The 18695-nt window shown below is 31.4% G+C and overlaps 1 protein-coding gene across 4 annotated transcripts in view; it reads right to left on the bottom strand.

The window, feature by feature from the left end:
• Window positions 1–18695, bottom strand: part of LOC116851583 (cytochrome P450 4C1-like) — a 44296-nt gene that overhangs the window by 7416 nt on the left and 18185 nt on the right. For 2 of the 4 annotated variants that reach the window (XM_032831140.1, XM_032831143.1), the window contains exons 2-4: window positions 3119–3352; window positions 2749–2855; window positions 2152–2242 (exon numbers count right to left, since the gene is read on the bottom strand). In XM_032831140.1, coding sequence (XP_032687031.1) covers window positions 2152–2242; window positions 2749–2855; window positions 3119–3287 — 367 coding nt within the window. In that variant the 5' untranslated portion in view covers window positions 3288–3352. Of the gene's footprint in view, window positions 1–2151; window positions 2243–2748; window positions 2856–3118; window positions 3353–10392; window positions 10704–18460; window positions 18528–18695 lie in introns of those variants that run through there. The other 2 variants (XM_032831141.1, XM_032831142.1) reach the window with 2 other exon arrangements.

Genomic DNA, 18695 nt, shown 5'->3' with positions numbered 1-18695 from the left:
TGAAAATTACTATGGGAGATGGATTGGACGAGGCGGTCCGGTTAATTGGCCTGCTTGTTCACCCGATCTCACATCCCCAGATTTTTTTTTATGGGGCTATTTGAAAAATATTGTTTTCGAACAACAGCCCACAACAAGAGCAAACTTTGAAGATCGCATTCGTCAAGCATGCGCTGCAATTCCAAGGCAAACTCCTCTTAACACCGTACGCCATTTCCAAAGACGTTTGATTTTATGCCTTCAAGCAAATGGAGGCAACTTCGAACATTTGCTTCAAAATTAAATTAATAATTTTTAAAATAGTGAGAGGCGAGGGGACTCACTTTAATCCAGCACCCCAAAGGAAACAGTACTTACTACGTCCACGTCGTTGTTTCTGGGTAGCGCTGAAAGTAAGGTTAATACAGTTAAAGAAACCCTCGAAAATAGTGATTCCCATTTTGAAAAATCACTATGACTTTGAAATAATCTTGAAAATTGAGTTCAAGGTCAAGATCAGAGTACAGATAGGTGACCCCCTCGGCCCCCTTTAACATTTGTCTGAACCAATTTTACGTATTTGGCTTAGGTTCCGATATATTCAATTGGGAAATCAAAATTCGCAAACCTGACCTTCATTCGACCTTGCCATGACCTTGATTAACATATCATTTTGAACGTAAAATTTCCCGCTCTTTTCAAATCCGGGGTCAAAAATAGGTGTTCCCATTTAAAAAAATCACTTTGACCTTGAAATAACCTTGAAAATCGAGTTCAAGGTCAAGGTCCTTGGTACCATTACGTGACCCCCTCTGTCCCCTTCTACTTTTGTCTGGACCATTTTTCTCTATCTGACTTAGATTACGAGAAATTCAGGTGGGGAGATTAAAATGGCCCACCGTGTATATAAGAACGATGATCACAAGACAGCACAACTTGTACTATGGAGTCCACTTTTATAGTATAGTGAAGTGTATATTTCACTTTTATAGTATACTTTTTGATTAATGGAAGTTAGTGTCACCATAATAATCCCTTCTATTTGAATATATATACAGAAAGATGGAAATAAATAAATGAAAATAGCTCCAATAGCATAAAATGTCTGAGGACATGCTGGGACACTAGACGTCTAGAATGGTTTTAGGATGATTCTGGAATATCTTGTATTATTTGAGAGCTAATTAATTTAAAATGACAAGATATTTTTATGCTATTATCTTTACTAAAAATATTTATAATATTTTAAGAAGCATACTTTTACAAATTGATATTTTAAATTGAGCGATAGTTTGTAATCTCTGCATACAATTAAATATAATTACTAGGAAATAATACAAGTAATTTATATTTCAGCTATATAATATTTTAGCAATATATATACAGCTATATAACATTTTAGTAACACGTTATATTTCTGTTACATAGCTGCAATATTTGAATGAGAAATTACAATTAACGTATATGTTAATGTAACAAACATGTTACGACAATGTAACTGTTATATTATTGCGTTTGCTGGGTATTAGATGCAATACCTCGTGATAATTACGCGTTTATGATAACTTTAAATTTAAAAATGTGGCCGGTATTGTAAATGCACAAATAGATTATTAGCTCATTTAATTTTTTTTTTAGAAATTCATTAAATTGAGTGTGTGTGTGTGTGTGCGTGCTTGCGTATGTGCGTGACTATATCGGCCACTATTATTTGCTGCGTATACCTAACATATTCGTCACGCGCGGTACGTGCTTCGTACTCGCAAATAAATGGTTATTACATCTTCCAAAATTTCATTTCAATATGTTCACATTGATTTTATTATATTAATAGGTACTTTGGTGAGCTCATATGTACATGGAGAATTTGGAAGAATAAATGAGGAAGTAAAAGTGAATTCTCTGATAAACATTGAGTCGTACATATCTATATAGAAACTATAGGGCATTACTACGACGGATATCAAGATAGGCAAGTATTATTAATTAATAAAGTTTGTGCTGTTACTTAAAGTGAGCGTAACATAAATATTCTCTTGTGTTATTACTAATACAATAAATTATGCCATGAAATGCATCCGGCCGATATCACATAAAATATCTATGCATTTTTTGCGTATCATATTGTTCAATAATTACATACGTTACAAACAAATTTGTTTTTTATCTCACCAGGAGCAGTAAAGATCCCCATTCCTACGAGCTCTCTGAAGGGTTTATATATTGCGCTTTTATTCAAGCAGCTAGAGTTTTGAAGAATAATCTGCAATATATAAAACGGACTCAATATGATCGTTTCGTTATTACGTCTAGGATACTCATCGTTAATTAATATATAATTAAAAATTGTCGAAAAAATTGTTTGTGGCCAAAAATGATAACAATTTGCTATCAAACATAATTGGTCGCCGGGATAGACAACAACACTAACTTATAATTGTTTGTAATTCATTGATACATTGAGAAAAAGAAATTGTTGAATTAATGAGTCTCTGCTTGAACAAACCAAATTCAGTCATGAAAATGTTTAAACGAATTATATCGTTGTTGCAACAAGTTATCAATTAATTCAATAGTTACAATTAGATTAGTCACTATATTAACGCAACTTACTGTTATAGTATCGCGTAATGTTTTCAAGCTATAATTATTTATTATTATTCGTATTCCTTTGAAGGTGTGTTTAAACAGTCGATTTGACCCAAATGCTGTTTTTTGTCGGTATATAAACAAATTAATAAACAAGTAATAAAAACGTTGCACTCTTACTTTTATTTGGTCTGGTTCGCTTATACCAATAAATAATTTGTTGCCCAACCACACTCGAAATGGAGATGGGTATTTATCCACGAGCAAATACGTACTGTTCAACATTTCTGAAATTTTTTCAAAAATATGTTATTATTAAGCGATTGTATGTATTTAATGATAATTTTTTAACAAATAAATATCAAATAGTTATTCAGAAATAATAATGTTTTGATCGTATTTTAGTGGCAAGGTTCAAATTTATTACAGTGAATAATTTGAGTGGCAATTTGTGAGATGCCATTTATAATTTTATTAATATTTACTATTACTTTTGCAAAATATATTTATTTACTTATAAAATTGAAAAATATATAAACCATAATATTACCGTCAAAATTGTTTTTTAAAAAGTAGTAAACGTTCCCAATAATTGATCGTGGTTTTGGTCCCGGTAATGCATTTCCCACTTGAACGAATCGTAACCACTTAAGATAATTCGAGATTAGGTAGATTATACCAGTACATATTACGATCAATGCTACACTCGTAAACATCATAATGCTGGTAAATTGTCAACTGACGATGTAAGTGCGATATAATTCGTCGCACTCAAATAATATCCCTGTAATAAGTAAATTACAAGCAAAACTGTAGGCTGTCGCACTTAAATTTCTTGCGCTAACTACATTATTTTTTTTGTTCTAATAGAAAATGTGAAAAGAAATGTCAAGACATGTAAAAGATTTTCCCAAATAATTACTTAACTACGCAGTTGTAAGCATAAAATATAGTTCTCAGTATATTCAAACCAAAATTATATAACCTATTTATAACCTAATAATCTAGATCATTATTATTAAATAGATTATAGTTGTTTTAAAACAATTAATCTTAAATAAATATTTTATTCTTTTTTACAATATCCAAAAATTTTAATTAAGAAAATATTTTCTTTAATTTGAATAAACGATATCAATAGAATTTGATATTTTCAGACATTTTTCCAATTTGAGTAAAACAATTTTTACAAAATAGTGTATTATTATTGAATAAAATAATTAATTGGTTTGAAAAAGTATTAAATTAAAGTTATATTATCAATTTGAAAATATTAAATTTTTCAGTTGTATAGAATAAGTTATTTAATTTGAGCAACGGTTATCTCAATAACATTTATTCGTTATTTGTTTCAAAATAATTTCACGTTGGATAAAATATTTCTTTAATTTTATTAAATATATCTTTAAAGTAAATTAAATTAAAGTAAGTAAAGTAAATTAAATATATCTTTAAAGTAAATTATTGCTCATTACAATTTAAAAAATAACATGTAACTAAAATATTTGGATAAATATATTTATTTAGATTGAATACATTTTTTTTTACTTTATTCCATTATTATCTACGTCTAAACAAATATTAACTACAAAGAATTGTTTCAAATATAATTTGAAACTTTTATATATAAAACAATGTATAGAAGAAATCTATAATTTTTTTGTAATTTTTGGCCGAAAATAAAATGCACGCATGCTTTTCGTTTTTGATTACTTATAATTGCCATAAATACCTCAAATCATACCCTTATAGAAATATCATACTAAGAAATACTGAAAAATTATTAGTGATTAAATATTACCAGTAATTCAGTAATTTTGGTCAATACTTAATTTCTAGTGAATACTGATAATAAAATCACTGTTAAATATTGATAGTAATCAAATATTGAGAATTATTATGCGAAGATGAAAAATAAGAAAATCATAATATTTAGAAAAATATATTTATATATTCCTAATTTTCTCATGTCTCTACTAGATATCGATTGTCAAAAACACATTCCAAACTTTCGTGAATCCTCCTGCGATAATTTTGATCCCAAGCAGTATATACCACCGGACACCAATCCATGTCCTGACTCCGTTAAAAGTGTTGCTTAACCTGATGATCGAGCAGCACGCGACGATTCCCAATGACTCCAACGATATTCTTACGATTAATGCATATATAATGTATCCTTGTAGTGAGAACAAGGACTATGTTAAACAAAAAGTTTGAACTACGAATTGGTTGCACACGTGCTGGCGTATATGTGGTCATTAAAGCTCATTTACATAAGACGTCTAGGTGGAGTACCGATTTATCACGTGCGAATCAGATGCACATGCAAAAATCCACCGTGTTAGTGCACTACAACATTATAAATTCTCCACATTACAAACTGATGGGCTGCATAAAAAAAATTATAACTTCGAAGTGGTTATCTCTGACGCTTCTCATTGGCTGTCGCGACAAGCTAGTGATCTGCATGCTGTGTCCTGGGATTTGATTCTCAACATCGTGCGAATAAAATGAGCATGTGAAAATTAGTATTATATATAACATGAACTAAACGATTTTCACTTGCGCATCTCATTCATATGATGTCGAGAATCGATACCCTACAACTTATGTAAATGAGTTCTAATAACCAGATATACGCCAACACGCGTGCAACCAATTCGTAGTTCAAACTTTTTGTTTAACATAGACCTTGAAATCTTCTGAAATTTTCTGAAAGCCTCATAATATTCTGTAATGTTTCCTACATGGCGATGCACTTTCATTTTTTATCTAGGTACAAAGAATTTTTCGTACCAAGTGAGAATATAAAGCATTATCTAGGTACCATTGGAAATCGTCGGAATCGATTTGGATCCGACGTCTTGCATTTTATATAGATGGGCTCTTACTTTTGTATAACGTCCAACAGAAGGACTGAAAAAAGTGCTTATAAGTCTGTGCTTGCAAAACGGACGCGTTTTTCTTGTTATAGCTACATTATGTTTGGCGATTTAATCACTGCAACAATTATTCTATCTTTGTTCACCAAGAGAGAAAGAAGGACAGAATGATGTAGCGATACGAGCGCCACTATCGGAAAATACTAGAACTACGATGCCATTCTATTTATCATATGATTATATATACGCTAGCACATGTACAACCAATTCGTAGTTCAAAGTTTTTGTTTAACATAGACCTTGAAATCGTTTTCTGAAAGCCTCATAATATTCTATAATGTTTTCTGCATGGCGCTGCACTTTCATTTTTTATTTGCGTATGAAGAATTTTTCATACAAGCAAAAATATGGTATGGTGTCAGATAAATATAAAATTTTTTTTGTTTTTCATGAGTGCATAGCCATTCATTAACATCTGTACTTTTACATTGTAAAAACATTTGCAGTTATATGCAGTCGTTTAGGAGAAAAGTTTGAACTACGAAAGCTAGGAAATTGTCGGTATTCAGTATCCCCTGAAGTGTACATACATGCTGCGTTCGGAAACACACACTGTGTGCACACTATTAGACGATAGCTGTTGGAATGATCGAAATACAAGAGTGAGATAAAAAGAGAGGGAGAGTATTCGAGTGACGTTTCCGAACACAGCTACGATCAGGTGTGAAATTTGACAGTTCCACAACAAACCGCACGAAGTTTGGACATGTGATGGAAGAAATAAAATATGAAGAAATCACCGTATGGAAGAGATTTATATGTAATGTATTTTTTTCTATAATAGATAAAGCCAGAGGCGTCTATTTTGATGTGAGCTGCATAATAAATATAGTAGATGTACATTGTAATGTAATTGTTTGGAATAATGTGTAAAACCAGAAGTGTCTATGCTGACGTGAGCTGCATTAAAAATATTGTACATATAAATTACAATGTAATTATTTTCAATAATATATAAAACTAGAGGCGTCTAGTCTGACGTGAGCTGCATAATAAATATAGTAGATGTACATTGTAATGTAATTGTTTGGAATAATGTGTAAAACCAGAAGTGTCTATGCTGACGTGAGCTGCATTAAAAATATTGTACATATAAATTACAATGTAATTATTTTCAATAATATATAAAACTAGAGGCGTCTAGTCTGACGTGAGCTGCATAATAAATATAGTAGATGTACATTGTAATGTAATTGTTTGGAATAATGTGTAAAACCAGAGGCGTCTATGCTGACGTAAGCTGCATTAAAAAAATTGTACATGTAAATTGCAATGTAATTATTTCCAATAATATATAAAACTAGAGGCGTCTATTCTGACGTGAGCTGCATAATAAATATAGTAGATGTACATTGGAATGTTATTGTTTTGAATAGTGTGTAAAACCAGAGACGTCTATTATGACGTGAGCTGTATAGTAAATATTGTATATGTATATTACATATAAATATTATACATGTACATGTATAATAAATATTGTACATGTACATGTATATTCGAATGTAATTGTTAGGACTAATATGTAAAACCAGAGATGTCTATTCTGACGTGAGCTGGTGAATAATAAATATTGTGGACCTATATTGTAATATAATGCACTGTTTAGAACCCAGTAAGCAAATTGAGCGCAGACTGCGCGCAGATTGGCAGCAAATTTGATCAAAAACCTACAGCAAAACTATAGCCATCTGTGTCTACATTAGACTACGGTTTTGGCGACAGATCTTGCTGTCGGGAAATTGGTGCCAAATTTGTAGCAAAAACCGCGCAAAGCTTGCAGCGCAGCAAGATCTGCGCGGTTTTTGCCGTCAATCTGCCGTGAAATCACTACAAGCTCTGCGCGGTTTTTGCTGCAAATCTGCAGCAATTATCCGACAACAAGCTCTGCCGCATATCTGGCGACAATTTAGCAGCAAGATTTGATATAACAAATCCTGCATCAAATTTGTTATCTATTTGCCATCAAAAGTTGATAGCAAGCTCTGCAGGATTCGTTATATCAAATCTTGCTGCTAAATTGTCGCCAGATATGCGTCAGAGTACATGTACATGTACATGTATTCTGAAATCTGTTCGCGCAGGTTTGGCTATCTGGGAATATAATAACCCAAATTAATGTCACTGCAAAGTCTCTACAACATTGCAATATGCAATTTTGCAATGTTGTAGCAATGTTGCTGCAAGTTTCTGTGCTGTATGGGTATTGAGATTCAAGCCTGAGACCTCTCCCAGGTAGCAGACTTACGTCAAAATGACATCCAAATCTAAGTAAGTTCAGGATAAAAAATAACCTAGGTATGACTAAAAATATCGTGAAAGTATCGTCAAAATAATGGTTTAATGTTACAGACCGTTGATGACGTTGTATTCACTCTTTATGCTTGTTTATGTGTATGTACTAATAATATTAATTATAATAAATAATGATAATAAATCTTTATTATCATTGAACAGCGGGCAACATACGTTCAATACTCGGGTAATTTCTATTTAAAACTGTTCCTTAGATCGAGCGTCGTTAAAGATCTTCAAAAGAAACAAAGGTAAAACGAAAAAATAAAATCAATACGTGTTATCCAGAATCACAGATAGCTCACTGAATGCTTACGAATAATCCCTCAGTGTAGGATATTTAACACAATCTCTTATTGCATGCTTATACCCATTTCTAATATAGTTCATTAGACCTTAATTTGATAAAGACTTAAATCCAGAATAAAGTTTAATCAATGTTGGTAGAAACGAATCAGTAAATGCTCAGTTACTCATGTGAATTATTGGATGCAAACATTCACTGTGAGTGGTTGGAAAGCGTTTGCACCTAAAAAAGTGACCTAAGATACTACACTGAAAAAAATGTATTCAATTTAAATAAATATATTTATTCAAACATATTTTAGTTACAATAAGAGGTTATTTATTAAATTGTAATAAGCAATAATTCACCTTAAAAATATATATAATAAAATTGAAGAAATATTTTTAATATATTTAAATTCAGGAAATAGTTTTAAACAAATATTTTTTCAAACTAATTATTAATTTACTTTACAACACATTACAACACATATAGACAAAATGTAAGATTATATTGATGTTATATTAGGTGGTAAACTTAGTTCCTGCGGTTTAATTCGTGTGGTACCTATTTTCCCTCCTTTTGAATTTTTCCCATTGCATGTAGACGTTTGGAAACAGCCATCGGAGTAACATTTAATGCTGCAGACAATTCTTGGAGCGTTTGAGTAGAGTTTTCGTCCAATAATGCCTGCAAATCGGTATCTTCAAACTTTTTCGGTTGGCCTGAGCGTTCTTTATCATTGACATCAAAATCACCACTCTTAAATCGCTGAAACCATATTTGGCATGTTTTTTCCAATGGAGCATAATTGCCATAAGCTTCGAAAAGCAATTTTTGAGCTGCAGCTGCAGTTTTTTTCAAGTCAAAGTAATGAAGCAGCACATGTCAAAAAACAACTTATCACGTTCCATATTTAATCAAAAGAAAAAATAGCACTGCTCGCTTAAATGAATCTCTTCGCACTGAATTTTATTGACAAATGTCTAACCTTTAAAATGCAGCCAGTTGCAGATGTCAAAATAAATTACACCTACAACTAATGTCATCTAACTGTGAGCCGCAGGAATTAAGTTTACCACCTAATAAATGTACGTTTATATTGATCGAAGAAATGGTGTAGTGCCTAAAGCAACAGACTCATAATCCAGAGGTGGCTCACGAGTCCAAGTTCAAGTCCCACCAGTGCCAGTAAGAATTTTCAAAAGGTAAGAATTTTAAATGTGATGTAACACTGGAAGAGCAACTTAGTCGTTTTTAAGTATTATTACTCTCACACGAATTTTTAAAGAATTTAAAAAACCGTTTAAGAAAGGGAAATAAAGAAAAATTCTTTAAAGTGAACAATTTTTTATTCAAATTTGATAAATAGTTACTCAATTTTAGTCATGCAAAATTTAAAAATAATATATAAAAAATAAGTGAACATTTTTTACAATTCCTTTTAAGTAATGTCAAATCTAATAGATAATTTATTAGTTTTAAAAATATTTATTGAAAAAACAATCTTATCTTTATATCCAGCCGAATAAATATTAATTTGAAAGGAAATCATGCTTTCTTATTTAGACAATTGGATGCTTCATTGTAAGTAACGCTTTAGTCCACTTGAAATAAATGAATAAAGTTTTCAGGAATCTGTTAATTCAAATTCAGTAAGTATTTTTTTATTTTTACAAGTGTGTGTTATGTTTTAACTTCTGGTTTCTCTACATTAAACAAATATTTCTTCAAATTTGGTAAATAATTTCTTCATTTGAGCAAGATAATATTTACAACAATTAAATTAATTTTTTTTCTTAAATAAATAATTATCTTTTACATTTCACCAAATATATTTTCAATCTAATCAATAATTCATTATTTTTCAGCAAAAAATTTTTCATCTTGATTAATATTTCTTTCTAAATCAAATAAATACGCCATTAGTAACATTTTAGAAAATCATTTATTCAAAACAAATTATTTTTTTTCAAATTGACTAAATTTTTTTCTCAGTGTAGATGTACTCGTTTAAGCGCACGATGTAGTGGAATGGATTGTATAAGCGCAAGATCTTATTGAAAATGGATGCGAGCAGCGCAGTAATAATTGTTTTTCGACGTATGGTGAGCGCGTCCTGCCCGTGTCACCAAGAAACAATCGCGTTTCAAACCGTTTTGATGAGATCTTGCGCTAACAGAATTCATCCAACAACATCGCGTTCTCTGATTCGTTAATCTTTTTTCATCAAGCAATATCTCGAAATTTCACCTAGTTGTTTGTAAAATGCCAGGAGTCTCTTTAATTAGCGTGCTTTACCTTCATACGTAGTTTTCGTTGGACATTCTGCATACATGAGAAAAATATAAGATTGTTTTACACATAGAAACGTAGACTTTACAAAAAATCGATTTTGAATTTTCATACAATCCAATATATCGATATATATTCACGCGAAGCAAGTAGCACGAGATTATTTACTTCCGACGTAGTGTAGCTACTAATAACTATCAAACAACACCCTTGAACTTCAAGAAACATGAGTTTATATATTATCTATTATCGTTATCGCAAAATTACACATTTGCATAGAAATATGCATATTTTACAATAATGAGTGGCGCGATGATTTCACGCGCAATGATCTTTGATGTTTTTGACGTCTTTGACGTTTTTGACATTTCTGACTATCCCCATATATGCAATTTATTGTGGCGCAATTTAAACTTTAACTAGTTTAACTAAGGTTTGGTAAAGGTTTACAATTACACAGTCAGCTCCAAATGATTTCTGACTAACCTTGATATTGACATTGACCCTCAGTAACCTTTATTGACCCTCAATACTATAGCTCAAGAAAATATTTTCTTAATTACAATTTTTGAATATTGTAAAAAAGAGTAAAATATTTATTTAAGAGGTAAAGCTTTGCAATTATACAGTCAGCTCCAAATTATTTCCGACTAACTTTGATATTGATCTTGACTCTCAGGGAGGTCAATGCTATTGACCTTTGTTGGCGCTCAATGTTCGTTAAAAAGTTATATATTAATAAAAAAAGTTATTATTCTGTGGTACACTTCTAACTTATATGTACAAACATCGAACCCACTGCGAGCTCCCAAGTAGTGTGTGTGTCTGTGTGTGTGTGTGTAGCAGGCATCGTCCTAGCTTACAAATTCAATGTATTTGTATATACGGTGTCCAAAAATTACATTCATTTTATGCAACTACTTTTGTTAATAACTTTTTAACGAACATTGAGCGCCAACAAAGATCAATAGCATTGACCTCCCTGAGAGTCAAGATCAATATCAAGGTTAGTCGGAAATAATTTGGAGCTAACTGTATAATTGCAAAGCTTTACCTCTTAAATAAATATTTTACTCTTTTTTACAATATCCAAAAATAGTAATTAAGAAAATATTTTCTTTAATTTGAATAAACGATATCAATAGAATTTGATATTTTCAGACAAACATTTTTCCAATTTGAGTAAAATAATTTTTACAAAATAGTGTATTATTATTGAATAAAATAATTAATTGGTTTGAAAAAATATTAATTTAAACTTATATTCTCAATTTGAAAATATTATATTTTTCAGTTGAAAAGAATAAATTATTCAATTTGAGCAACGGTTATCTCAATAACATTTATTCGTTATTTGTTTCAAAATAATTTCACGTTGCATACAATATTTCTTCAATTTTATTAAATATATTTTTAAAGTGAATTATTGCTCATTACAATTTAAAAAATAAAAAAAGTTATTATAACTAAAACATTTGAATAAATATATTTATTTAGATTGGATATATTTTTTTACTTTATTTCATTGTTATTTACGTCTAAACAAATATTAATTAAAAAGAATTGTTTTAAATATAATTTGAAATTTTTATATATAAAATAATATAATATAATAATATAATATAAGGTGTAGTAAAAAGAAATCCATTATTTTTGCATGAAATTGAAGGCTTTATTTAGCATAGTTAGAATGATCCGATTTAGATGAAATATGCACCGTTTTGTTCTATAACTTGTTGCCATTTTGAAGGTAATTCCATTATGCCTCTCTCATAGAAACCCTTGTCCTTATTGGCAAAAAACTGGGACAGTCAATTTTCACAAGCTTCTCTTGAGGCGAATTTTTCACCAGCAAAATTATTCGCCATAGACAGGAACAGGTGATAATCACTTGGTGCCAGGTCCGGACTATAAGGTGGATGCATAAGAACCTCCCAACCAAGCTCCCGGAGCTTCTGGCGAGTCACTATCGATGTGTGTGGTCTGGCGTTATCCTGATCGAACACAATTCCTCTCCTATTGGCCAAAGCTGGCCGCTTCTGGGCGATTGATTCCTTCAAACGTCCAATTGTTGACAGTACAGGTCCGAATTAAGAGTTTGGCCGTAGGGGAGCAGCTCATAGTGGATGATTCCCTGCCAATCCCACCAAACACACAGCAAAGCCTTCCTGACTGTCAATCCTGGCTTGGCCACCGTTTGCGCCGGCTCACCGCATTTCGACCACGACCGTTTTCGCTTGACGTTGTCGTAAGTGATCCACTTTTCATCACCAGTCACCATCCGCTGCAGAAATGGGTCGATTTTGTTGCGATTCAGCAGCGATTCGCAGATGGAAATTCGGTCCATGAGATTTTTTTGCGTTAACTCGTGTGGCACTCATACATCGAGCTTCTTTTTGTATCCAGCCTTATTCAAGTGGTTCCAAACGGTTTTTTGTGCAATGTTTAGCTCCTGGGAAATCGAAACAGTGCTTACATGACGGTCGGACTCGACGATTTCCATTATTTTATCGACATTTTCGACAATTGGCCTTCCAGAGCGTGGTGCATCTTTGACATCAAAATTACCGGAACGGAATCGATGAAACCAAAATTGCGCGTGATTGGCTATTACAGTATCAGGACCATAAACACTATTCACATTTTCAGCCGCCTGGCTTGTGTTTTCGCCTTTATCGAAGAAAAACTGTAAAATATGGCGTATTTTCTCTTTGCTGGTATCCATCTTTGACGTGCACTCAAACAATACTGAGTCAAACAATCACAAAACTGTCTGAGAAGTTTTTTTAATACGAAATCATATCTTTCTAACGCCATCTAGCATAAACCGATCGCACTTATACAACGCGAGATACATATTACTAAAGCCATCTATTGGAAAAATAATGGATTTCTTTTTACTACACCTTATATAATAATAATATAATATAATTTTATATATAAAATAATATATAGAAGAAATCTATAATTTCTTTGTAATTTTTGGCCGAAATTGAAGTGTACGCAAGCTTTTCGTTTTCGATTACTTACAATTGCCATAAATACTTCAAATCATATAGTAACAAGTTGGGACTCGTATTCACTCTTTATGCTTGTTTATGTGTATGTACTAATAATATTAATTATAATAAATAATGATAATAAATCTTTATTATCATTGAACAGTTCGCGGGCAACATACGTTCAATACTCGGATATTTTTAATATATTTAAATTCAGGAAAAAGCTTTAAACAAATATTTTTTCAAACTAATTATTAATTTACTTTACAACACATTACAACACGTATAGACAAAATGTAAGACGTTTATATTGATTGAAGAAGTGGTGTAGTGCCTTTAGCAACAGACTCATAATCCAAAGGTAGCTCACGGGTCCAAGTTCGAGTCCCACCAGTGCCAGTAAGAATTTTCAAAAGGTAAGGATTTAAAATGTGATGTATCACTGAAAGAGCAACTTAGTCGTTCCTAAGTATTATGTATTCTCACATGAATTTTTGAAGAAATTTTTGAAGAACCGTTCAAGAAAGAAAAATAAAGAAAAATTTTCTAAAGTGAAAAATTTTTTATTCAAATTTGATAAATAGTTACTCAATTTTATATAATCATGCAACATTTGAAAATAATATATAAAATAATTAAATAAGTAAACATTTTTTACAATTCCTTTTATGTAATGTCAAATCTAATAAATAATTTATTAGTTTTAAGAATATTTATTAAAAAAGCAATCCTATCTTTATATCTAGCCAAATAAATTTTAATTTGAAAGGGAATCATGCTTTTTTATTTTGACAATTGAGTGTTTTATTGTACGTAATGCTTTAGTCCACTTAAAACAAATGAATAAGGTTTTCAGGGATTTATTAATTCCAATTCAGTAAATATTTTTTTTATTTTTATTTTTACAAGTGTGTGTTATGTTTTAACTTCTGGTTTCTCTACTGTTACGTCCTGGAGAAGAACATAACGTAACTACCCAGTAAATATGCATATCTAAAAGATGTCGAGAAGATATCTAAAAGACGTCTCATGCAACAAAATGTTGCATCAGATATCTTTTAGATATCTTTTCGACATCTTTTAGACATGCATGTTTACTGGGTATTTACTGATATCAGTTATGAGTACAGCACTAAGCACTTTCAGTGCTATATTTATAACAGCAATCAGTGTATATGTTTTCAGCGATGTTTGACTGATTTATTTTAAGAGAGTACGATTGAACTTTGCTCGTCTAAGCGAACTCGTTTAATCGATAAAAACTTAAGAGTTTAAATTGCGTCGCAAGGAATTGCATAAATGGGAATGATAAAAACGTCAAAGCGTTTGTGAGATCAATTATTATTGTAATGTATATGAAGTACATTCTGTCAAATAAACAAAAAAGAATCGTTATAAATAAATTTACAATATTCAAGTTCAATGAATCAATTTATTAACAAAGAAACTCGTTTTTAGTGCTTAATATTATTTTGTAAAAAAGATGTGATATAAAACTAAAATTACTTAAAAAAAAAGTAAAAAAAGTTTTATCATTCCCATTTATGCAATTCATTGCGATGCAATTTAAACTCTTAAGTTTTTATCGATTAAACGAGTTCTCTTAGACGAGCAAAGTTCAATCGTAATTATACGGATTCTGCGTTCGAAAATAAATACCTGTAATGTAGAGAACAATATAAGACAGTACAATATAATACAGAGAACTTTAAGTTTCTTCTATCGTTACTATTAATACACCATTGATTATAATAGACACGATGGATTTGTCCATCAAATTGCGTTTGTAACATATAGACTGCAATAAACAGCATGTATCTATAACGATTATCACCGACTCACGAATTTACGCTAGAGAAATTGATTCATGATCGAACATTAAATATATATATCAAGCTGTATTTACAATTTCATGTACATTTTCTTATAGCTCTATACCCAGATAGCCAAACCTGCGCGAACAGATTTCGAGCAGAACTTCACTATCAATTTTTTTATGGCAAATAGATAACAAATTTGATGCAGGATTTGTTATATCAAATCTTGCTGCCAAATTGCCACTAGATATGCGGCAGAGCTTGTTGTCGGATAATTGCTGCAGATTTGCAGCAAAAACCGCGCAGAGCTTGTAGCGATTTGACGGCAGATTGACGGCAGAAACCGCGCAGACCTTGCTGCGCTGCAAGCTTTGCGCGGTTTTTGCTGTAAATTTGGCACCAATTGCCCGACAGCAAGATCTGTCGCCAAAACCGTAGCCTAATGTAGACACAGAAGGCTATGGTTTTGCTGTAGGTTTTTGATCAAATTTGCTGCTAATCTGCGCGCAGTCTGCGCTCAATTTGCTTACTGGGTATCAATGTGCGCTTGTGACGCCCGCGATCCGTGTTGCAAACGTGTAATGTGAAGCTGAAATTAATTGACGAGAAAGAAAATATTTTCGTAAGTAAAATATTATAAAGATTTCCGTATAGACTGCACCAATCAGAATAAACATATATTATGCAATAAATTAATTACATTAAATCGATCGTGCATTTTTTTCGTCTAATCTAAACTTGTAAATAAAATAAAATAATTTCATCGATAGATTCAGTAAAAGTCCAATTGACTACATGCAAAGTACTAGCAGTGAAAATTGGAGAGACGCAGTCGTAATTATTAAATTTTATTGAATCTATCGATGAAATTGTTTTATTTTATTTGCGATAAAATAAATTTTATTTTATAAACTATTTTTTTGCAAACTTGTGCAATGATAGAAGAAACTTAAAGTTCTCTGTATTACATCGTGCTGTCTCATATTGTTCTCTATATTACAGGTATTTATCTTCGAACGCGGAATCCGTATAATTATTCTCTTAGAGTGAATCAGTGAATAGTCACTGATATCAGTTATGAGTACAATACTGGGCACTTTCAGTGCTATACTTCCCAGACAGCACAAGAACTTCTGAGAACATTCCAGGGATATTCTAAGGATATTGGGACGTTCTCAGAACGTACTCAGGACGTTCCCTGGATATCTGTGTTGTTAGGGTTATAACTGCAATCAGTGTATATTCACTGTTTCCAGAGATGTTTGACTAATTTATTTTAAGAGAGTACGATTGAACTTTTATTGAATCTATCGATGAAATTATTTTATTTTATTTACAAGTTTAGACTAGACGAAAAATTCCAGAGATGTTTGGTTGATTTATTTTAAGAGAGTCTATAGACGAACAAAGTTCAATCGTATTCTCTTAAAATAAATCAGTCAAACGTCTCTGGAAACAGTAAATATACACTGATTGCAGTTATAAGTATAGCACTGAAAGTGCCCAGTGCTGTACTCATAACTGATATCAGTGACTATTCACTGATTCACTCTAAGAGAGTAATTGTACGGATTCCGCGTTCGAAGATAAATACCTGTAATATAGAGAACAATATGAGACAGCACATGATATTATTCGTATATACTGTTTTCATACTGAATATAAGAACTACTGAATACTATAGATATAAGTAATATACTGAGGATATCCCTATAATTCCCTATTTCTCGTAATATATCATTTAATTTCATATATCATAACATATAATCTTAGAATATACGTAATTCATCAATAATTTTCGGTCGATTTATAGTATTTTCTCAGAGTGTACGAAATTCATTATTAATGTTTAGTCTATTTACTGAATATTCTCAGAATATACTAAAATTATCAATTTCGCTTATCCAATGAGCAAACAATATTGAAAAAACATTTAAAAAACATAAGAAACAATATTTTTAAAATGTGGGATGTTCTCTTTTTTCATTAAAAAAACGTTTTTTTAACGTTTGGAAGAATGTTTTGTCTTTTAATACTTAATAAACGTGTATTTTAACATTTAAAAAATTTTTGAACATTAAATTTATTTTTTAAATGTTAAATGTTAACATTTAGAAAAATTTTTGTTAAATGTTAAAATAAATGTTTCTTAAATATTAAAAAAACAAAACATTCTTCCAAACGTTAAAAAAAGGTTTCTTTTTATGAAAAAGAGAACTTATCTCATCATTTTTAACGTTTTGAAAATGTTTTTCTAATGTTTTTTAAATGTTTTTTCAATATTGTTTGCTCATTGAGTAATCGAAATTACTGATAATTTTAGTATATTCTGAGAATATCCGGTAAATAGACAGAATATTAATAATGAATTTCGTACATTCTGAAAACATACCATAATACGACTGAATATTATTGATGAATTATGTATATTCTAAGAATAAACCGTAAATGATATACTACGAGAAATATTATAGGGATATTATAGGTATATTACTTATATCTACAGTATACTCTTATAGAAATATTATACTAAGAATCATTGATAATTACTTATTATCCAGTATTTTTAATACTGAAAATAAGTAATTATCAATGATTCTTAGTATGATATTTCTATAAGGGTATTCAATATGAAAACAGTACAGCACAAATCTTCAAAGGACGTTTTAAAGATGTTCTAAGGACATTTATACATCCTAAGAACGTCCCAGAACATTCTCTGAAGATTTTGTGCTATCTGGGTACATACGAATATCATTTGCTGTGTGGGGTAAAAAGTTAAAGGGAGACAAGTATATTTTCTCAGTCTAATATCCGTATTAAGCTAAAACTCCATACATGCGGAAAGTCCAGCAAAATGCTGCGGTGACCAATCAAAAGCCAGGATAATTCTATAGTATACGTAATATTAATATATTTTCAATACTGGCAGTGAATTTCGAAACGCAGGCTCAATGGGTGCGTTCAGCGGACATAACGGTTGCACATTGTTCAGTAATTTGTCAACGTAATTGGTCTATTGTTAGGGATCTAACAGTAAGAACCAATAATCGCTGACTGCTCACTGAGTACTTTTTCCGCTGAACGCGCCCTATGTGTGCACAGAGTTCCGGTGTAACTGCCGTGACGCATAGACGCGTTTGAACACATTCGGACCTGACTTTTTGAATACGTACCTCGGATAAAAGAGTTATAGTATAAAGTCAAGTAAAATAACAAGAAAAAGAAGGATTATGTGTGCTTACGTGTACTTACGTGTACACTCAGAGGCAGGTATGGTGTCCCTCGGCGGGTCCTTATACGCCTGTCAAATAGTCGAAAGCGACAACAGGCGTATACGGAGGGCGTACTGTACGTCTGACGTACAACGCGAGAGAAGCGAAGAAGGCACGTAGGGGAAGTGGTGGGAGATATTTCGATGTTGCATTCTTTTCGCACGTCGTCCGATCGAGAGAGAAAACATCAGCAGACGTGATAGCTGTTAGTGGTG

This window comes from Odontomachus brunneus, unplaced genomic scaffold (assembly GCF_010583005.1).
Source record: "Odontomachus brunneus isolate Ranch 3 - 2012 unplaced genomic scaffold, Obru_v1 Obru_scaffold_179, whole genome shotgun sequence".
In the NCBI taxonomy this organism is placed as follows: Eukaryota; Metazoa; Arthropoda; class Insecta; order Hymenoptera; family Formicidae; genus Odontomachus; species Odontomachus brunneus.
The sequence above is the reverse complement of the archived record's forward strand: the minus strand, read 5'-3'. Positions and strand labels throughout refer to the sequence as shown.